Raw genomic sequence first — 23,947 nt, forward strand, 5'->3', positions numbered from 1 at the left:
TGGGAGGGAATGTCAGTAGGACATGTATCAAGAAGTATGCTGCATTGACTAACCATCATTAACTATTTCCTTTAAATGAAAAACTCCAACCGACAGGAATTGGGCTCTTTAGCTTTTTGGTGACCTAAAAAACATTCTGAGGCTCTGAAATTTCAAGATGTTATAAAACAAGCTGGATAATTTGACATTAGTTTGTTTGCTTTTTTTAACAGCCAATCAGAGCGTCCGGTGTAGAAGATGAACGAAGTTGATTGTTCTCACGTTACGGCTTGATAAAATATATTTGACTTGGCAGTGATTCCAGAATTTCCACTCATCCCAAAACCAGTCTTATACTTGACGCGTTCATGTTGGTTGCTGTTAAAAGGTATGTCTTTCCTTGAAGAAACTTTGCTGTCAATAATTCTAAGTTGAACAACTTGCCAAAGTTAGATTTAATTTTGTGTTTGTCACAATTTCCGGGCACAATTTGAAGCTATATGTAGATCGTGCGTGATCAGTCAACATGTGCATGCATCCAGCTACTATGCAAGTTTTCACACGGCTGTTGCAAGCGAATACTTCACAGACGGCCAAACTTTATTGATATCAAAACCAACGAAACTTTTAAAGCAGTTGATTCCAGATTTAAGGGTATTATCAGTAGTATAGATTGTGAAGAAAAAAACCGCCCATAAAACAAGTATCACTATTATGGAACATCTGCTTCGAGCCTGACAAAAAAGATCATAAGATCTTTTTGTCTTAAGAAAGCGAACTGACAAACAAGTTAATTTCAAGTAAATTTACTTGTAAAGAGCAGGAGAAAGAGTATCGCAAGTTGATCATCAAAATAATCTTTTAATATTCCTTTGCGTGTTACAAACTTCGATCGCTGATTGCCGAAAATCCCATAATTTTTCTTATTATACGTGAAAATGGATCGAGCAATCACGGTTGTGATTGGTAGATTTCGATCTATTTTGTTTGTTTCTGTTTTTGAAGGTATATTAGCTGTCGCCATAATTATGATTGACATAGGGGAACACGAAATCGTTAGTTGGGAGTCCGCGTTTTATTGAAAGGCGCAGTAAAATATATCACGCTATTTTTTCTCAAGCATCTTAGTGGTCCGGAATCCTCAATCCACTGAATTCGATTTTTCTATTGCGGGTGCTCCAGCGATCTTGATTTTCCAACTCGGACCGCCCATGGCGCGAAATCATTTGTAGCTTCGGTCTAATGAACACATTAAAGTTTTGCCTCAAACATTGAAATATATGTTCACCAGCCATTGTAAGTTCTTCAAAATGCGAGCATTGATTTTTTCTCGACAAAATCGAGTTGTAGTTTACATAACGTTCGTAGTTTGTCGTTGTTGTGTATTTGGCAATGATTTCCATGCCACTGCAGTGAACTGCACCGGTTTTCGGACTCCATTTATGAGAGTTTAACTGCCTTGTTTATCTGTCACTTTTTGTCAAAACAAAACACTATTTGCAATCATTCAAGGGAATTAGATTACCACAAGGTTTTTTCTATAGGAAATTTTTTTATTGTATCTACTTTGCGGCTGCATTGGTTAAATTGAAATAGACCGCCTCACTTTTTCAAAAATAAAGTTTGACTGTGAGCCGTTTTTGCGTGTTTAATCAAGGTGTACACCGCTAATGTCTTGCTGCTGGCTTGATTCGAACTCAATGTTCATGAAAGTTGGTGTGATAAATTAAAAAGACATAACATAACTGGCGGTGGTGTTTGTTCGTTACGGAAGTTGTTAGTTCTTTTTAACTTTTTATTCAAAGTCGAGCTTTGACAGTGGTCGTTACGAGAGCTCGTTTGGGTGAACCGAAAAGTTCTTAAAAGCTCGGAAAACTAAATGATCCAATAAAGCCGATTATGGTTTTAGTATAAGTACATGAGAGTCTTGCAACACAAGGAATAAGTGAAATCTATTTTTTCGAGTCATGTCGACCACATTGTTTTTTATAGAGACAGCCTCTTAATTTGTTTAATAGTGGTGTGTATGTTGTGGTTTAATTTTATCCTTGCTATAAATTTTATTTTCCTTTGCTATTGGGTACCGTTATGTAGGTTAATTAATGAGTTTCAAACAAAGGAAAATGAAAGTTGAACTAAGGATAAAATTGAGCTACAACATACAAACTGCTTCCCAGCGTGAAAGAAATTGCAGAGAAATGGAACTCCCTGACTTCCCTAACTTCCTTTCGAAACATTTATCGTGAATTTTTATCGGGAAGCCGAAATCGACTCAAAATTGTTAAAGGGGCACGTCAAGGAGGAGTCCACGCAAGGGAACAACCGGTCAACAGAACAGAAAGGAAGAAAACCGAACGCGGAGGGACAACCACGCCTAAAATTCAGGAGATGCACCAACCATGAATGAGCCTCCGCCCCCGCAGGGCAGACCCACAGTCACGCCAGATATGGCCCAGGCACGACACAAAGATTGGCAGGAAACCGTGACAAAGCCTTTAAGTTTTGCACTACATTTTTGCTATATTTATTACTTAATTTGCTGTTCTTGACCCTATGCAGTGTTAATTTAATATGCTGAACATTTCTTCAGTACGGTTTATTTTAAGCGAAGCTATTTTATTCGGAAATAAATAGCAAACAGCATTTTTACTTTTGCTAACCCGTCGATCGACTCAACATTGAAAAAAAAAAATTGGGGACATAATCTTTCTAGGTTTCTTTAACAAACAAGACGTTATTTGATGTAAAAAGAGGTAAGCTGATCCCTACGGCAAAGCATTTTGAAAATTGCTGTAAAACGATTGAGACATTTCCTTTTCGTTTTTTTGTAGAAATGGTGACTTTCCAGTAACGGTCAATCATTAGTGGTATCATGGACAAAAAATACTTCAGCAACATAAAAATTATCTTGGCACTGTTTGTGTTTATGTGGAATGGAAACAGCGACGCTCTTGCTACACAAGGTAAGTCAAAGGATATATTCCACGTGAATTCAAGACACAGTTCTTTATTTGTAGACATATTGGGGGCTTAAAGGGCCTGGAACAAGTGTAAAATAATCTGAAAATTACAACTATTGTCGCCCTTTGACCTCTCAAGACAGAACTACACGAAATAAACAAGTTGGCGAAGTCCATGTCAAAGCTTTTAATGAGAATATAACTTATTTTTAAAGCAATTTTAAAAAAAAAATATTGGCGTCGCCAATTTAAGGTTTATTTCGCCTAACTTAAGTCACAAACCATTTTCCTATAAAGTTAAACCTTTTTTAGGAACAAAAGGATTTAGCTTGAATAAGACAATGCCGTGTCCATCACACACTCAATAAAAAGTGATTTTTTTGACAACTGTAACATTCAAAATAGTGGACATGAAATTGTCATAACATAGGCGTTTTAAATTGTTTATGCTTTCCTCTCTACGGTCGTGCTATAAAAAAATAAAAATAATATATAGATTTAGGCAAGCCTAAAAGCGGAGCTCCCAGGTTATATGCCCTTTACAGCTTTTTTAGAATGATTTTTTATTCGTGTTATTTTCTTTATATATATTATGTATTGTTTTTCACCATGAACAACAGCACCAAATAAAAGTAAAAATAGTTGATCAATCAAAAGAGGATAATTATCTAGCAGTTTGTGCATAACCTCCCAAAGGTATATAAACTCTCAAAGAGAAACTAGAACAAAGAAAGCGTTGCTCTAGAAAATATCCATACACCCACCATAACTGGTATGTTATAGCTGTACAAAGCATACAAACTAGAAAGTTTTGCATGGCTCATCAGGCTGGAGCGTAACCAGGTTTCTGAAGCATCATTAAGCGGCTAGGAGTATTTCTACTCCCCCTGGATGGGATGCTAGTCCATTGCAGGGTTAATCCCCCCCCCCCAGCAGTAAATAAGCCGGTACCCATTTATACACCTGGGTGAAGAGAAGAACTATGAGAGTAAAGTGTCTTGCCTAAGAACGCAACGTAGTGCCCGGGCCAGGTCTCGAACCCGGACCGCTCGATCCGGAGTCCAGCACAATAACCATTAGGTCACCACACCTCCCACAAATGTTTGGGTAGCCGGATGATTTTTATATTTTTTTATTTTAGCAATGCGCTCAAATTTTAAATGTTTGACTTTTTATAGCTGTATATTTCATTTTGTGTATATAAGTAATTTTAACCTTTTTAACCATTGTAATTTTTTTGTAAAAACTATATTATTCAACCCTTGGGTTGCAATTTAGTTTTAATAAAGCATCTATCCATCTATCTATCTATCTATATTGTGTTGTCAGAGATCCCTTAAGAAATACGTACATGGTTGAAACTTATCTGGCTCTATTTCATTAACTTTAAAATTACACCTGACCACATAAATTGTATATTTTCACACAGAGTACATAAGTATTAGTTGTACATGCAATGAAGAAATAATACATTCTGATTGTTCAATTATCTCTCTCTGTGTCTGCAACTCTCTGTGGAAATTCTGCTACTCGTGTTAACCCTGAAAAAGGGAAAATAACAGATACCATTTTGTTGATGATCATTGACATCAAATGAATATTTATAATTTTAATTTAATTTATTCAGAACATTATACAGATACATAAAAAAGAGAGTTATTTTTCCAATTTTTGCATGGGCCAGGGAATGTGTTGAGGGATATTTTTAGAACCAAAAAGTCCTTTCAGAGTGAGTGTGCCAGGAAAACCTTTTTTTACCTACTGAAGACACTAATAGTGCTATCAATAAGACCCGGCACATGGCAAGGCTTTGATAAATGTTTTGGGGTGTGAAACACCGGCTTAATTCAAGAGTTCCCTATAAAATGATGTGTCTTTTAAGACTCTTATATTTATCTCTGACAGGTGCTGTTGAAAGTACTGTGATTAAGTCCAGGAAAGCTTACATATTCTCCCTAAAACTTTTATCAGGGATATAGCTAAGAAAACACTAAGCCGGCTCATCAACAAGCCCAGATGGCTTTTCTGGGCTAAGCAGCTCTAAAATTTTAATAAGTCTTTGTATTCACGTAAAATTTCAGCTGAGTTTAAGTTCTATTTCTACATTTGCCTGGTACCACAACAAGACAATTTATGTTAAGTTAGTGCTTGAGCTTATTAGCTATTAAGGTTTAAGGTATTAACAAAAGGAATTCAAACACAACAGGTCAATTTGCACTTCTCCCACAAAATCATTACAAGTATTCCGGTATTTTGTCGGGTCAGGTAGCAGATCTTGTTGGGTCTTTGCCCTCATACCCCTCCTCCATGGTGGGGAAGGGGTGCATTGTATGAACAATGAAAACATTTTTCTTGAACAATAAAAACATTTTATGTACATGTGCTGTTACATATAAATTGTGTATATTAAATTCCTCGATTGAACGAGGATTTTAGGGAAACATACAATGTAAACTTACCAAGGGGTTAAGTGTCATTGTCAGAGTAAACCAGGCAATGTCAAAAGATGGGGGTCAGCCGATTTCCCTCATATTTTCAGCATTTAAAACCTATCAGATAAGATTAAGATTGGTGGCATTTAAATGATTTTCTGCCTTTTCAATCTTGAGATTGACCACCCCCCTAGTTTTTGGCACAGAAAGTGCCAAAAATCCTCATAAAAATGGCCAAATTCTCAGTACAGGAAACAGATCTTCCTTTTGCATTTCGTGCACAAAACTTTTTCTCAAGTTAAATTAACTGGTTGTTGATGTTTTGCATGCTTAGAAACAACTTTTCAGTTCAACTGTAATTTTTACCATATTTTCTAAACTAGGTAGGTAGCTTGTGTCTTGCCACAGAGTGAATTTGGGGGATTTTCAAATTTATTTTTTTCAAAAGTGCGATGGTTTATTTTTTATTAAAAGCCATTTTATAACAGTCCATACCCTTCTTAATCGAAAACAATAATTTATTGATTGGCACAAGAAATTCTTTTTCCACTAATTTAGTTCAAAAATGGCTCTGATCGCTCTTATGGCTATTTTCCCGCCAAAATTAAATCACACTAAAATATCACATTACATCGATAAAATTATATTTTGAAATGAAATAGTTGTATTTTAATTCATAGAAAGGAGTAGAAACTTCGGCAAATGTGTTAATAATTGATTTTGAGTTAACTATGTTGATTAAAGTAATAGATACCGCATTCTGTGCATGAATTAATTGTGTATTTCCCGCGAAAATTTAGTCGTATTACGTAAGTATTGCTTCGATTTTCATAGTTTAGTTTGGTATGTCTTAAAAGCGAGATTATAGACCTAGTATATAAGGCGGTCTTTGTAGTAATGATCCAAGGTACTAAATTAGAAACCACGAGACGTTATTTCTCACGTTCGACACGGAACTTTTGTCAGTTTCAATTCATGTTATCACGTTTCATTCGGGACAAACACTCTTATAAGTATGAATTGTTCGTTAGCTTCACTATGGGCTGATAGTGCCCTCCGCGGATGAACACCATCGCGTCACGTGATCAATTTAATCCAATCAGAATCTGAGAAAATTTATTGGTGAACTATAATCGCTGATAGGGCATGACTGTGCGTTGGCTTAAAAGTGCTTTAAATTTTAGGTTTTGGATAGCGATAGTCGACTCGGCTGAGCCTCGTTGATTAATCTAACTCATAGAAAACTCGGGTTAGTGATACACAGTTTTGTAATGGCCACACCCAGCTTCTTAGAATAGAGGAAACTGATGTATACAAAACATCATTTTTTTGAAATGCCAGTGGGATACATCTATAAATATTCAACATTTGAACAAGAAGATCACTTGCTTACCCTTTCCTTTAATTTATGTTGGTTGAATGTTGGATATTTTGCTGTACAGGCAATCAAGTGATCGTAAAGGAAAAACGAATATAATTGTTAGACATGCACGACAGTGTCACTGGCGCGATGTATACTCTTGTAAGCATTTCTCCTTTACATCGGCTAACTCTCGCCCCGCCCAATTATTTATTTTGATAGTTAAAAAGCCGGGCAATAGGTTGGCTTAATATTCCATTTGCACGATTTTTTCTTAGGGTTTCTGTAGTACAAATCTTTTACAGTACAAATGAAATCTGCTTCAGGGTTGTAGGTGAACCACGCCCACACAGAAATTTATCGTGTCTGAAAGGTACACAACACGAAACAAAGTTATTGTTGCCACCATCACGACCTTTGTCAGGTTTGACCAGGCGTTTGTGCTACAAAAATTACGAATTATGTTTCTTAATTTAATTCACAAATAGTTTTGAATAAGAAAGGAAACCAGAGCTAGTTAAATACGTTTTCTCGTAGTGGCGAATCATAAGAAAAGTGTGTGCATCATCATCGCTTGGGTACGAATTCTGATCTGACCAGACGATTCAGTTATAAAATATGACACAGACATATACTAGACATTGATTCTCGTGACCTGAAACGATAAATTGATGAAGGTTGTGCTTCTATGAAAATTTACACACGACTTGGGTCACATTTCAGTTTTCTCCAATGACCAAAACGAAAATGCAGTCCTCGACAAAGATCAAAACAGAGATCTTTTCTGTTTTTATTGGTTAAATTGGAGTTACTACTTACTTCGAGTGCGTCACGATGACACTTGCGTTATAGAAAAATTAGAAATGAAAAAATACGCTTCCTGTCACTAAAGATTCTTGAAAAAAAAATACACAGCTGATCTGAACTTCTACCTATGTTTATTTGGGCCTATTGTGCGTTTTTGTGTCTCTTTTAGGATGAAAAGAATTCGAGACTAACTTGAAAAGATAGGAGCTCGAATTACAACCAGCGTGACAGTGTTGCATACATTACAAAGGTCATGCAAACACGGCGTGGGTCATTAATCTGTTTGCATTGATCCAATGATCTTTGTGCAGTGATAACAACAGGTATTTTTTCAAGGTCGCCAGTCGCATGCAGTCGCCTGTTACTCTCTTTTAGTGTTCTGGACAGATGCTCATACCTGCCACTCTATCTACGGATAAGTCAAAGTCACCTGAACTGAATGAAGAAAGCTCCCTCAGTGATTTCTGAACTTCGAGATCGCCCCGGGGGGGGGGGGCACCCGGTATATTTTTGGGTGGGGGTGTGCCGCTGGGAATTTGAAGCCCTTACCCTATACCAGACCATGTTCAGCTGATTTTTGCAACCCTATACTAGACTAGACACTGAAAATCCCTACCCTATCCCAGACTTGCATTTTGTTAGAACTGTATCATTATCAGTGTTTTAATGGAAAACCATCTGTGAACAACGATGCCGCGATGATTTTATTTACGTTTAGGAAAGCCTCTTTCTCTTCCGAGTTTCTGGACTATATTCGTCATACCGTCGATCGGTTTCCCGGCAAATGCTACCCTTTTCTAGACCAAAATTCTCTGATTTCTATACCCTATCCCAGATTAAACTGCTTGAAAACCATACCCTTCACAGCGGCACATACCTATATAGCTCATGTATGGGAGTGCCCCCCCCCCCGGGGAGATCGCCATCCTCGCTTGCCACTCACAACAAGACCTCGAGTAGTAAGCGAACTATAACATCTTGTTTACAAGCAGAATAGAATAGTTGTACTTTATCCGAGAAGACTACAAGGTGATTCTTGTGAAGCTAACGAACAATTCATACTTATAAGAGTGTTTGTCCCGAATGAAACGTGATAACATGAATTGAAACTGACAAAAGTTCCGTGTCGAACGTGAGAAATAACGTCTCGACTCGTGGTTTTTTTCTTTGGTACCTTGGATCATTACTACAAAGACCGCCTTATATATTAGGTTTATAATCTCGCTTATAAGACATACCAAACTAAACTATGAAAATCGAAGCAATACTTACGTAATACGACTAAATTTTCGCAGGAAATACACAATTAATTCATGCACAGAATGCGGTATCTATTACTTTAATTAACATAGTTAATTCAAAATCAATTATTAACACATTTGCCGAAGTTTCTACTCCTTTCAATGAATTAAAATACAACTATTTTATTTCAAAATATAATTTTATCGATGTAATGTGATATTTTAGTGTGATTTAATTTTGGCGGGAAAATAGCCATAAGAGCGATCAGAGCCATTTTTGAACTAAATTAGTGGAAAAAGAATTTCTTGTGCCAATCAATAAATTATTGTTTTCGATTAAGAAGGGTATGGACTGTTATAAAATGGCTTTTAATAGAAAATAAACCATCGCACTTTTGAAAAAATTAAATTTGAAAATCCCCCAAATTCACTCTGTGGCAAGACACAAGCTACCTACCTAGTTTAGAAAATATGGTAAAAATTACAGTTGAACTGAAAAGTTATTTCTAAGCATGCAAAACATCAACAACCAGTTAATTTAACTTGAGAAAAAGTTTTGTGCACGAAATGCAAAAGGAAGATCTGTTTCCTGTACTGAGAATTTGGCCTTTTTTATGAGGATTTTTGGCACTTTCTGTGCCAAAAACTAGGGGGTGGTCAATCTCAAGATTGAAAAGGCAGAAAATCATTTAAATGCCACCAATCTTAATCTTATCTAATAGGTTTTAAATGCTGAAAATATGAGGGAAATCGGCTGACCTCCATCTTTTGACATTGCCTGGTTTACTCTGACAATGACACTTAAAACACATACCATTTTTCACACCCAAAAGTTTTACACTTGAAAAACAAGTTTCATGCACTAATGTGTCATGGAGTTTCTTTAATATCTAGACCCGGGGGGGGGGGGGGGGGGACTCGCATATGGAAGTGACGGGGATGCTCGTCGTCTCGCTTAGGGGTGTAAATTTCGGACGTTTGGTCTCGCTTAGGGTGTTCCGGGAAAAAAAAACACGCCCAAAACGCCAATATTTTTTGCCATAATGGTCTCGTTTAGGGTTACACACGAAGAAATATACAAATATAAACTCCATTTTTAGTTTTTGGTATCTTTTAGGGGTCAAGAAAGGCTTGAGCCACACCCAGATTGGTCTCTTTTAGGGGTTCTTTTCAAAATTTCCGACGAGCATCCCCGTCCGTTTCATATGGGAGTCCCCCCCCGGGTATCTAGATAAAGAAAGGTATAAGCTGACACTAATGTTATGATTACCTGCATCACCAATTTCACTAACTGCACCTTGACTGTTTTCCCTGCACTGAAAACAAAATTTATACATACCAAAAACCTGTAAAATTCTTAACTTGCATCCTGGCAAAAAGTATGGAAATCCTATCATAGCAAGTTTTAGAAAGACAACAGATTTACCAAAATAAATGATAACTTCAAACTGCATCTTACACCCTCTATAAATACTTCTCACTGAATTGACCTCAAAAAACTTGTTGTACATGTATTATTTACTTTTAATTATATCCTCGAGTCATCGCAGACAGGCCCATTTTGAACATATTTTTTTCACGATCAAAAACTAATCCTACATGTACTTCTCTTGTAGAAAAAAAATTGGCAAAAATATTTGATTTAGTCACTGCTTTAAGTGGAAAACTTTGAAAGGCTTAAAAAATTGTACGAGTCATGTGCAACCTTCAAAAAAGCAATGCTTATAGCCACAGGGCTAAAAAAGTACCCTCTGATTGTCTGGGGCAAGTAGATTTTTCTGTCAAGCAATTAATTTTTCATGCCTGTTTGCGTAATAGGTTAAAAGGCCCAGGCAAGTCGTCTAGATGTAAATTATACAGTCACAAGTTTACTAAGAAACACAATCATGCACAGTCCTAGGCAAGCAAAATTTGAGAGCTGCTTGTCAATCACAGGGAAATCTGGAATTTATTTTTTTCCAAGCCCTTATCCTACATTATAACTTCAGGATCAGTTTGGTTGTTATAACTTAAGAAAATTTCATGATCTTTTGCATAACATTTTAGAATCTGTGCTATATTCTTTTATGTATCATATTTATTCGATTAAACGCCACGGCGTTTATTTAATTTTTCGTGATTGGAGTGCGGCGTTTATTAGAGGGAAGCGTTTATGCGAGGGCGCCGTTCATTTAAAATTCAATTTATTTCTTGTAAACAATAGTATGGTAACTGAACACTTTAATTAAAAAAAAAAAACAGAAACATGTTTTAGTACATGCCTGAAAAGTCAATTTCAATACCTTAAAACCTTGTTACAATCAAGAAAAATATTTGTTTTGGCCTGCTCAAGCTTGATTATTACTGCATTTGCTTTCCGAGTCTGTTATTCAAATGAATGCCACATGATCATGATGCGGCGTTTATTCGAGGGCGACATTTATTAATATTTCTGTTCTAACATGTAGCGCTTATTCGAGGGAGGCGTTTAATCGATTAAATACGGTAAGTTATAAAAAAATATGAATAAACTAGTCAATTTATTCTGAGAAAGGCTGTTGTCAGATAAGAAATACAAAACTTTCACAAAACGTTTTCACTCATAACATTCATATTATAAAAATTTAAAAATAAGGAAAACTACGCAAAGTTCTCAGTGAAAAAAAAAGAGGTCATGGAGAAACTATATTTTGCTAAGACTCTCAGCTAGCAATGTCCCCTATATTGCATCTGACTCGACCACATCCTCACAAATTTTCATGTAAATTTTGTTCTCTACTTGTTCTGTACTCTTTCCAACGTTTAAAAGTGGTGTGTTCTTCCTACTTCGGTGATTTAACTACAGAATAAACAAATTAACGCGGATAGGAAAAACCAGAAGTAAGGTATGCTTTGAATATACAATTCGTGTTTAAGACAAAACGAATTTCAGTTCACTAAGTCCGAATTTCAGTTCACTAAGTCTATGTCCTTGTTTGACATACCGGTACACGACTGAGAGCTAGAACCCAGCTTCGTTTAAAAATAATGTATTAGGTTGAATGCTGGTTAATCTAAATACCAAAGACTTTTGTAATCTGTTAAAAAAATGAACATCAATAGCTCACCTTGTTTTCGTAAAGGAATGTTGTCTTTGACCGTCTTTGCTTCAAACTCACCAAGAAGCTTGGAAGATTTCCATTTCGATCGGCCACAATCTTTACTCCTGTACTAACTATGGTTGTCATCGCGGGTAAAACGAGAAATATATCCAGAAATAATGTATCTGTAATAAACTGTCTTTAAAACTGAGTTCTTCGTGTGCTTTTCAATCGCGAAGTCTTCATGCTTAGTAGTGAACTCATGCGTACGCTTGGTAAATCGGCATGCTGTGAGATTGTTTCCTGACTTTTGACTCTGAACCATATTCAAAATTCTGCTGTTCACCTTACCGTTTCCCGAGAGCTTATCACGTATGAACCAGAACATTTAGCTACATTTGGCAAATCAATCCATGCACAAGTTTAAAAGCTCGCTTACAAGCTGATAAATCCAGACGAGCCGGACAGCCACCAGCGGACTTCCTCAAGTTAGTCTCCCCTTCATGTAATTCTAACATTGTCAACAAGAGCTAAGAATGTTTTTTTCCCTCGCGTTTAAAACTTCCTACTATATATAGCTGAGTAGAAATCGTTTTTAAAAAACTTATTTGCTGAGGGCCTGATAGTAATGATTTTTCCCGCCAAAAGACGCGGGTTGCCACCGGAGCCTAGCTCGTTCCCAGGCCTATTCCGTGCGTACGGACGGACGTACGTACGCGACAACCAAAATTTCTCGGTTCGATAGGATACCATTTGCCCTGTCTGTTCCCTCGTACCCGCATGTTACCAATGGAGCTACGCTACGCGCCTTCGGCGCGTGTTAGCTCCGCTATAAATAAATAAATGGTAATTTACAGTGGCCTCTTCCACATTGTGGCTCTTCTTGATCCCACTGATTCCAGATCGAACTGGAATTTGGCACTGTTGGTTTTTGTGCAGGGGGAAAACCGGAGAGCCCGGAGAAAACTTCTCGGAGCAAGGACGAGAACCAACAACAAACTTAACCAACATATGTCGCCGAGTCCGGGAATGCAACCCGGGACACATTGTTGGGAGGCGAGCGCTCTCACCAGTGCATCATCCCTGCTCTCCGCTTTTTACCGACTGGATCAAGCTTTAGCGTGCAATATCGAATTATGGTGAACGTGGGAAGTTTATTTGGAGAGCACGAAAGAAGCGAAAGAGTTGCTCAATGCGATAGCCGAGAGCAACTCTTTTGGTTTACACATGCAGCAATTCTCGGTTTTGCACAGCTAAAGGCATGGAGCAATATATTTGTTTTACAACATTTCGGATGGCAATGTACATAAATCCCCCTCTAACGCGGACCACGCATTCGTGTCAAAAAAAAATTTCGGTGAAGCGATTTGTTCACGCTATCTGTGTGCACCTTTGGATTATGATGCATGCTTGCGTATACCATATTTCAATGCTCGGTTCTGCTAGCTATGCTATAAATATCTTTGGATAACTTGTGCCATTTATTAATCGGATTAATCTTTCATTTATTTATTTAATCTGCGATCGACGGATTTTCTTTGTGTTATTTAAATTTATTGTTGCAAAGATATTTAAAAACATATTTCGTTTTAACAGCTTGTGGTTCAGTGGTAAACAACTCATTGAAAAGTCCCGGATATCCAGACTTAGATTACAAGAGAAACATGGACTGTATTTATTTGGTTCATATTCCAGACAGCATGGCTATGAACATTTCCTTTAAGGACTTTGTCATTGAGGATAGTCAACCCTACTGCGAGTAAGTAACCTGATTATCTATTTTTTAGAGTACAACTAACGTGCGATATTTGTATAATCTACCAAGTCATGTGACGTACTTTTGGCGGGACAATAACCACTGGATAATAACCAATTTATTCGCTGTTCGCGTGTTCTAGCGTAATGTGATCATCGAAGAACGTTACCTGCTCATTTTGTGGAGTTGCATAGAGCGTTACATGGAGGGCTCATGCGCGTTGTGTGGGTGAACATGCTACAGAGGATAGGTGGGTGGGGGAAAGTCTTTTGATGGACTAGTTAGGGAGTAAGGGAAACCTGAGTAGGAAAGCGGAGCTGGTTTTCACTAGCGACGCAAGCACAAGCGCAAGCACAAACGCAAGCACAATAGAAAGCACAAGCGCAAGGATAACAGTTCTTGTTTCTCCGTGAAAACGGCTTATTGCATTTGGATGCTTTTGTTTCTGCTTGCGGCAAGCTCAAGCACAAGGGTCAAAATTTGTCCTTTTTGCGTGATCGCGCTTGTGATTGCGCGTGTGCTTGCGTCGCTAGTGAAAACCAGGCTTAAGTGTTTTCTCTAGTATATGCTAGTAACCTGCTCATTGAAACGGCGATAAAGAATAAAAATACAGGTCCTCAAGTTGTTTCGAATTTATCAAGTGATTTGTTTACTTTTGCTATTGTTCGTAAAACTTTTTCTGCTAAAAAAACTCATTGTTCTTTGTGTTTAGTTATGACTACTTGGAGATTATTAATGACCAAAACCAAGCGTATGGTCTGTATTGTGGCGATATGACAGGACACACAGTTCTTGTAACTGGAAACTACGCCGTGATAGTATTCCATTCAGATGAGGGTGATCAAGAAAAAGGATTTTTCCTGTATTTCGCCGCTGTCCCAATCGGTAAGTACACTGATAGGAAATATTGATAAGAGAGTAGGATCAAAAATCATTTTCATGAAGGAAACGAGATATCGATCGCCCATGTTATAAGCAATGTGGTATTTCGGGCGAAAGATGTAACACCGCTTGATGTACCCCGAGATATCTGATTGCATAAAAATTTAACTCTTCCTCGATCAAAGTAGTTACTTGGCCATCAAAGTTGACACACTTTTACTCAAAGACTCAACAGTGAGAATTGAAAATATATATTTTTAAAAATTAACGTCTAAAATCCTGTGATTAAGTTTCTTTTTAGTAACACTCAGCTCGTTCTTTAGGAAATCCGTCAGATCTGATTGGTTTTCTTGACAGATCACGATAGTGCGCGCGTAGATGTTATAAAAAAGAAAATCATACTTGATTTGTGACTCAAAATCAATATATAAAAATTCAGGGTTACGGACTTTAGTCCTTTAGAGTGTCTAATAATTTCAAAGCATATGCATGAGCCTCGTTGACTCAGAAAAACTCGGGCTCGTAGTTTAACTGTTAAATAGCTAACAACTCTCAATCTTTATAAGGCAACGTATGTTAAACTCGTCTTTTATCCCCGGTACCCAGTTCTCACTTTTGGAATGACTTTTGGAATGGCATTTTGCGTTTTTCATTTTCCTATTGTATTTCTATTGTAAATTCTAAAGTTTAGTTGATTTTTAATAGGAAACAAGACGGCCACTCAGCCACCACCAAACGGTAAAATATGTTATCTTGCTTTCCACATTTCTTTCTAATCCTGTGCAAAGTTGATATCAACCACACATGTTTTCCCTTAAAAGCCGTGGTTGCCGAACATGCGCTGTAATAAAAAAAAGCAGCAATGAGTCACAATAATTTCTGTTTAACATTTTAACTTATAATCACTACAGATGCATTGATTACGAATACCTCAGCGCAAGTGTACATGCGAAAAGCCTCAAAACAACGATTTTGAAAAGTGTCGATCTAAGACCTGAGGAGCTCATCATTTAACAGCATTGTTCCGCGAAATCCATTCGGAAATTGTTTACAAATTTTAGACCTCCTTTAATGCCGGTTAATACAGGCCGTCAAAGAATTTAGCACCATTTGTTTCTCTTTTCTAGTGTCCCATCAAAAGAAAACAATAACTTAAAACAAAATTATAAATGATAAGCGCCGTATGTTTCGATTTGTTAGCTGATTATTTAACAATTATTCCATGAGTCCGCGTTGGATACGAGGTGGTAAATAGCCAACGAGGCGGGAAGCGCCGAGTTGGCTATAACGACTCGTATCCAACAAGGGCGAATGGAATAATTGTTTTATTAAATTCTTCTCAAGTTTAAATCGACTGGACATTTCATTTTGATGTAAACGAAGTGATAGTTTGAGAAGGCGCGAAAATTTCAGGCGCGGTGTTCACTTCTTGAGTTGAATGAAACTTACGAGGAAAGCGAGTGAGAGAGCTTTCTTCCCAAGATTTTCCTCGAACAATCCCCTCTAAAGTCGTCTAAATATCCTGGAAATTGTTACAACAGTTAAGATTTACAAGAAGATCCGAAGCAAAAGCTTTCTGGAAACTACAAGTCTTGTGCAAGTCGAACGAAGCAAGTGTTTACATTGTACTTCTTTACGGCTCCACGGCTGTCATCAAGACTTCTATATTATTTGAAGCGAAATTGAGCTCAAAGTCGAACGGGTTTATTGAAGTGTTAAAGTACAAAACCAAGATTAAAAGGTAACAAACTTTACTGACGTGCTGAGCCTAGTTTTATGACGTACACTGAATGAAACTGTGTCAGTTTGCCGTTCTTTCGTAAATTATTTGCCGTTTTTCTACTTTATTCACTCGCTCTCTGCAGTTGTGCGTTTAAAAGTATTATTAATTAAACTTTTCGCATCAATCCTTTTGTTTTGCGTAGTTAAATTTACTATGGCATTTCTGTGGTTTTTCTAGGCACCGCTAATTATTTCTTGTTCATGAAGCTCGCCAAATTTGCTGTTTAAAACCATTCAGTTATTTTGAAGGAACTGTCGCTTCCTGAAAATTTTAATTTACGCTAAGCGGCACTTGTCGCACTCATTTCCCATATAAGGTCAAACATAGGTATACGAGCTGACAACCGGGATTCAGTAAACCAATCAGAAAGCTAGAAATGCAATATCCGAGGTTGAGAATTTAATAATGCTAAATACTTACCATTATTCAATTGTCAATCAAACGAACTTTTGGGTAGACACCTCTGGTTCAAACTTCGCATAGCCCAACTAGACCCTGTTTTGGAATTGTCCATTTCTTTATCTTATAACGTTGGGCTGTCAAATGCAGTGAGTTAATATTACATTTAGCTCGACTTTCTTGAAATTCTTGTTTACAAATTCCTGCCTAGGATCAACGTACCCAAAACTCACAAATATTTTATATTTTCTTTAATAGTTTGTGGCTCGGTGGTAAACAATACACTGAGAAGTCCTGGATACCCTAGCATTTATCCAAACAGCATGGACTGTGTTTACGTGGTTCCTATTCCACAAGGCACAACAATGAACATTTCCTTTCACGACTTTGACATGGAGGACGATAAATGGTGCAGGTACTGCAGGGCAATATTGGAGCGGCTTAGCAGTTCATGAACTAGTTCTACTAGATGAGATAATCAACATCAAAGAAAGAATTATAAATATGCCATTTTCGAGATTCCCCAGTCTCACTGAAACTAGCCCTGGTGCACAATCTTTGATAACGAAACGATGTTAACTAACACGTTCCATGTCTTGCAATCAAATTCGTCTCCAGACAAAAAGGTTGTGCAATAGGAATCGGTTTGAAACAGAGCTAAAAGGCCGCTCTGAAATGACAAGTTGAAGTTGAAATGACGCGTTTTGGTTTACTATACTTTCTATTTTGCTTTGCGCGCAAAGTTTTCATTAAAAAGAATACTTTAATTGTCAACTCCACTCTGCTTTTTTACCCAATGGCATAACACAAAGGCAATAGACCCACTTCAAAACTGACCGCCATTGTCTTCTGGTTTTTGGTCAAATTTGTTAAAACACTTATTGCGACACTTAAAAAGAAATGAGATAATATGCTATTTTAAACCACGATCTCTCCAGAGGATTAACATGGCCTATGATCCTGTAGAAGAAAGGGACATAGAGTCCGAAATTTTAGTGAAATTTTTCCGCGAAGCGGCTCTGTCAGAAGAAACTACCACGGTTCCTTGTGGCTAAGAATGAATAGGCTGAAAAGCTTGTAAATGAAGCCGTAGCCTGCTCATGTGGCGAAACTGTCGACAAATAACAACACTCGTAGGTGATCAAAAACAAATAGTAGACTGTAGACAAATTAACTAGATGCTGGGCCAGTATGGCTTTAATTTTTGTATATACTAGTACGTTCTTTATTTTTCTTGCAGCTTTGACTATTTGAGGATTACTAATGATTACAATGACAACCTTGGTGAATACTGTGGTAAAAAATCAGGACAGACAGTTCTTGTAACTGGAGATTACGCTGTGCTGATGTTCCACTCAGATTCAAGTTTTCAAAGAAGAGGATTTCTTTTATTTTTCACTGCTGTTCCACAGGGTAAGTAAAAAACCCGAAGCCTTTCGATTCCTCAAAATAGACGTAAAAAAGGAAACGGAAACCACCAATAAGTGAGAGTGGGCAGACTCTAACGACTCGGAAATATTTGTAAGGATTTGTTTTTCACTGCTATTCCACAGGGTAAATTAAATAAAAAAGGTCGTTAAGGTGCTGAAAGGCGCCAAAAAGACATAACTAATAATTATTAGTAAATTGAATTCCAAAACGCAGAAAGCGCTTACTGAATTAGTAGTGATTTATACTTTCAATCATAATTATAACTAGAACAATAAATGAGCTCCTTTTTTAAAAAATAAAAAAAACTTGAAAGACACTTGGAAGGCATCTAAACAAAATAATAAATGATAGCCCTATACAATTTTGAAAATCGTTTGACTAGACATAACCCATGGAACTATCCAATCACTCACTTTCACCAAGAAAACAAATTAACAGTAAATGGATTTCACAGACAGCATGTCATTATGCTCATTTTAGAAATATTCTGATTTTACATTTATGTACCAAACTTAATTTTTCTTGAGAGGAAACTTGAAACGAACAATACATTTTATCACAGTGATAGTGATTGTGTAAATATGAATATGCAGGCTTTCCGCTCGCAATAAGCATGCATAAGGAGAAAAGCCAAGCAAAAGAGTTTGTCTTTCCCTTGCCCCTTCTTCTCCTCATCTTATCGCCTCTGGAGCGGCGACTCTGCTTGCATGGTAACAGATTTAGAAAAAAAAAAACTCATCACTTCCAAAGGTGCGTACTAAGAACCAATCAGGATTGAGAATTTTATGATTTCTATGAGAACAACATTAATGTACAATTTTCTATTTTTTGTAGTACCACCTAGGGTATTGGTACCAGCTGCTGTTGTACGATCATTACCAGGCTACAAAGTGTGGTGTTCAGCTACTGGAAGTCCTCCCATACACATAGCACTGATAAGAAACTTTACAGTGCTGGTAAATACAACCGGTACTGTAAAAATCAGTTTATATGAGGAAGGAAACTACACTTGTGCAGCGACAAGCAAATATGGAAACAACATAAGCGATTTCCTGGTCACCTTTGCCGGTGAGTGTTTGGTTTGACAGGGAACATCCAGACCACTTTCTTGAGTTAAAGACTAACGTTCTGCATTGCAAATTGCCGAGTTTTAGTGTCAACCCCCAAAATTTCTCAACTCGCTATATGGTTGAACTTCTTTGTAAGCTTCTATAAACCTCACTACATCTCATCTCTTTTGATTTGCGCGCCTATGATGTGCAACCCGTATTCTTAAATGCAAAATGGACCAAAATAACCAACTTCATATCCTCGGGCTACACAAGTTGCATTTTTTCTTGCTCTTCAAAGAGAGCAACACAATCATTGCCAGCAATCGCCAGTGGGTAAACGGCCACAACTAGTTACATCTATTTTAAAATTCCCCTTTTCTAAACATTGACCCAGTATTCTAACTTATATTTCTCCTATTATCTGTTTTTAGATTGTATATCTCAGTGTTCTTATTGGACAGACGGTCTTGGGGGCAATAGTCTTTTGTGCTTAAATCTTACGTCACCCGAGCTCGTTACGAAATGCGCTACAACGGTCACTGACAAGATGTAAGGTTGTCTTTTTTACTGTCGTTAAATTATTTGTTTGGTATGTTTTTAAAAGGAGATACGTATAACTTAAAGTATATGCCTCGTTGCAGATAAGTGTCAAATTCCTGCCGTTGCCAAGCCTTTAGTTTATGAAATAACGTAGATAAGGCTATGTTGCTTCATGTTTTTCTTTGAAATTTTTACTTTAAGGCTGGTTTTTACTAGCAACGGTGTGGGAGTCGGAGTCGGAGTCGGAGTCGGAGTCGTAATCAGAAGCGTAGAGCGTCACGATCTCGTGAAAAGTCAAGTCGACCACGTCGTATGCAGATTTTCAGGCTGATTCCGCTAGTGACTCCGTCGCTAATGATTCAGTAAAACTAAATTGCCGGAGTTGCAAGCAGAAAGGAAGCACTCAGAGGGTCCGAAAACCTGCACTAATTTTTTTTTTGTTTTGTTTTCTTTTGCTTCTACTCTAGACCTTGTCATTGTAGTCTTTACTGGATCGTAAGCGACGGAATCTTGCTGAACGGGATCGGAAAAAATGGAAACGTTCGAATTCTTTCGACTCCGTTTTCGTTGAGCTATTAAAGAACTTCAGATCGGAATACGAGTACGAGATTGAGTACGAGTATGACTTTTGAAACCTGGTGTTTACGCATTTAATTATCACATTTCACACTAATCTTATTTTCAACTGGTCGGCAACAGGGAGGAGTGAGGGCTCTAGGAACCTAACTGGATTGAAATTCGAAGGTCGTACTCTTAGTCGAACTCGTACTCGAACTCAAATCTGAAGGTCGCTAATGAATCCGTTTACGACTCCGATTTTCAAGCTTGCTAGTCCGTAAGCATTTCTACGTCTCTGATTTCGATTCCAACTCCCACTCCTTCGCTAGTGAGCTGTTTGTGAAACACAGCCTTTATCAGCAATGTAGAGCAGCATTTGAAGCGAGTAATCACTTATTGAGTTCAAAAAGCGATATAAACATTGAATGCCCACTGTCCAGCTGACGTAAGAAATGTTTTGTTTCCGATGAAATTTTTATTTTATTTTTGTTTTTGCAGTTCGATGGAGTATACGGCCAACTTTTCACATCCTTTGGCTGGGATTTTTTCAGGCTTTGAAAGTCTGCGGTGGCTGTCAGTATATATATAATGATATGTGTCAATGCAATGTAAAATGTTCACAGTGAAGTGCCAAAATCCACACAAAAAACAAACGTTACGGGCTTGCAAGTGCCAGGCAGCCACGACCCTTAAGCTCGCTTGTTGGAAACTTGTAACAGCTTTCACAGCAGACTGACCGGCACAGCTAATAACGATGTCGTCAACATAAGAGTAAATATTGAATAAAACACAACACAGCGGTTAAGCTTGGGGTCGACCTGATCAAACAAATCAACAGTTCAATATTCTGTAAGGGCTGTACATTCATTAGGATTTTTTTCTTGGTTTTCTTCACCACCCGCTCTTTTCAACGCTTCCAGATTCCTTGTCTATGTTTTGGTATATTGGCGAAGACAAATGAGAGGGAAAGCATGGCCGTAGCTAGCATAGGGGCTAGGGGGCAGTTTGCCCCCCCCAAACAAAATCCAATTTTTGTGCTGGTCTTGTTTCGAATATATGCAATGATTTCGGTGATCCTGTATATCTTTTTGTTTAATCATGAGGCAATGATCAAGCTTCTGACAATTCGTTTTGCTCCAACTCCTTTTCTACAACAGGTAGTAGACGAGCTACTGTGTTTGTTTTGGGAAACAAGGAACACAGAAAACACATTGAGCGAGCGTCAAATGCAAAAAACGGTTCCAACGTTTTGCGCAACCAGCTGGACAGTTAGCGTTACAACTCTATCAGCTTTGTTGGCGAAGTAAGCTTCTGTAGTTCAGGCACTGGAAAGAATGCAGATTGCAGTAGAAGTGATGCAAAAAATATAGCGACTGCGTATTTTGTCTTTTAAGTGTTTCAGCGTTTATAATGGCTATTGTAGTAGCACTAGCTGTACTTATATTCTTGCTGTTTTTACAATGACAATCCAAGCAAAAGACTGCAACCTTTGTGAAGCTTACAAAGTTATCCACATATCAAATGCATGCAAGCCAGACAACAGATCAGATGAGCTTTTGAAGAGGCTGTGGGACCAGATTAAGACAATTGCGAGGGCTATGGGAACCACAGTCACAAAACTAACGAACTGCCAACATCCAGCGCCATCGTGCTGATGCATGACGTATCTCTGACCATACTGCAAGTTACTACTACAAAGTGAATGTGTTCTTTTCGTTTGTGGATCATGTAGTCCCGGAAATCGACACTATGCACATTGTCATGATCAGAAAGCCTCAAAGGTTTGATCGCAGACAGCTAGACAATCGACAGCAATAAACGTTGATACCTGTCATTAGAATGAAATGCTAAAATACTGCGAGAAGTTCCTTACCTTGAAGAATCAGTCTATTTTTCAGTAAAGGTTACAAAGTGAAAAAGTGCTTATGATGGGAACATGTCGTTTGAAGATTAACGCAAATTCAGCATTGCGCGCTTGTGACCCTCAGACTTTTCCAGACATTCACAAGATCTTGACCATTCTTCTTACTACACTCGTGGAAGGAGTTTCCTGTTAACATTCATGCTCAGATCTAAGGCGTCTTAAATTGTGGAACCGTTCTACAATGACCGAGGAAAGGTTAGGGATGCTGTTTATTCACCGGGGGTCGGGCTTCATTCCCGAACCCGAGACCGTTTATTAAAACTGGCGTTAGTGAGTAGCTGAACCTTACGCTTAGTACCATTATTATTATTAAATGCGGAAAGTTGAGAAATATATGTGAAATACACGGCCGGGAGGTCCGTATTGAGAAAAACTATACCCGAGGTCTTGAGTACGGCCCGAGGCCGCAGGCCAAGGGCCGTGCTCAAGACCGAGGGTACAGTTTTTCCCAGTACGGACCGACCTAGGCCGGCAAATAACGTTTTTATTTTGTTTCCTACTTTAATTTGTTTGGAAAAGAAACCGAGAAAAAATGCGTCGCAAAATCTTTGTTTGTGTACGCGCGGATATGACTTCAATGTTGAGTCCGACTCGATCGACGAGCAAGAGTGAAGAATTCTGTTTGCTATTTATTTCGGAATAAAATAGCTTCGTTTAAAATGAACCATACTCAAGAACGGTTCAGCATATTTAATTTACACTGCTGAGAATCAAGAAAAAACATCATAAATATAGCACACATAAGACACAAAACTTAACACATTTAAATCGATTTCGGCTTCCCGAACAATTGCCGATAAATGTTTTGAAAAGTTTGAAACTTTGCTCGTAGGGTGGTAATCCTATTTCTCTTGACTCGAAAATACTCTTTGACTGAAAAGCAGTTTTACAAGCTATTCACACTTGTATTGAACAATAATAATCTCTGAATGAATCCCAGTAGAATTTTAATCTGATAAACAGTGCCAAACTGAATGAAATGCGTAGTGTCAACGTACGGCACAATATTGTGATAATTAATTAGTCCGTTTTTAATCAAAGAATCTCATTTCCTTGAATGATGGCAAAGAGTGCTGTTTTAAGCCAAAAATGACGGATAAACAAGGCAGTTTAATTCTTAGAGGAAGTCTAAAAACCGGTGAAGTTTACCGCAGTGGTGTGAAAATCATTGCGAAATGCATGTACAAACAACGGCAAACTACGAACGGTACACTACAGCTCAATTTTGTTGAGAAATAAAAAAAATACTCGCCTTTTGAAGAACTTTGAGGCCTTTAATTCCACTGCTTTTTAGTCCTTTCAAATTTACAACGGTTAGTGAACAGCTATTTCGATTTTGGAGAGCAAAACTTTTCATGTGTTCGTTCGACTCGCGCTGCAAACTGATTTCGCGCGGTGACGCATCCCGTTCCGTTGACCGCGGTCAAGATCGGAAAATTCCGCCCGCTCCCGGAACCAATCAGATTGCAGGATTCGGTTCATCTTGCCCGCTCGCGCGCTGAGAAAAAAAATAAATATCTATATTTTTTCGATCTTAATTGAATAAAATGGGATTTTGCGGCTGTGATGTCAGTTTAAAAACTTATAATCCTGGTGGCCAATTTATTATTTAATTTTCACTAGATTCCCTTTTAGTTTCTTTTAATGACCCCCTTCCGGTCAAAAAGTTTAGCTACGGCTTGGAAAATGCCATGGTAACCGTTAGGATTTTACCAGCAGTTCCTAATATATTAGAACATCGAGCAACAGTTTGCTTATTTTTAGAAGGACATTTTCAGTGGCAC

The 23,947-nt window shown here is 37.8% G+C and overlaps 1 protein-coding gene across 1 annotated transcript in view; it reads left to right on the top strand.

The window, feature by feature from the left end:
• The first annotated feature begins 231 nt into the window (after positions 1-231).
• The window catches only part of LOC144664206 (uncharacterized), a 37,793-nt gene continuing 14,077 nt past the window's right edge, over positions 232-23,947 (top strand). Inside the window, exons 1-10 of the mRNA XM_078525317.1 lie at positions 232-367; positions 2,811-2,942; positions 13,435-13,597; positions 14,307-14,479; positions 15,182-15,214; positions 16,917-17,073; positions 17,899-18,071; positions 18,924-19,157; positions 19,573-19,690; positions 20,738-20,812. Of these exons, the coding sequence (XP_078381443.1) occupies positions 2,852-2,942; positions 13,435-13,597; positions 14,307-14,479; positions 15,182-15,214; positions 16,917-17,073; positions 17,899-18,071; positions 18,924-19,157; positions 19,573-19,690; positions 20,738-20,812 (1,217 nt within the window). The 5' untranslated portion in view covers positions 232-367; positions 2,811-2,851. The remainder of the gene's footprint in view (positions 368-2,810; positions 2,943-13,434; positions 13,598-14,306; positions 14,480-15,181; positions 15,215-16,916; positions 17,074-17,898; positions 18,072-18,923; positions 19,158-19,572; positions 19,691-20,737; positions 20,813-23,947) is intronic.

The sequence above is a fragment of the Oculina patagonica genome, chromosome 8, assembly GCF_052425735.1.
Source record: "Oculina patagonica isolate OP01 chromosome 8, crgOcupat, whole genome shotgun sequence".
Classification (NCBI taxonomy): Eukaryota; Metazoa; Cnidaria; class Anthozoa; order Scleractinia; family Oculinidae; genus Oculina; species Oculina patagonica.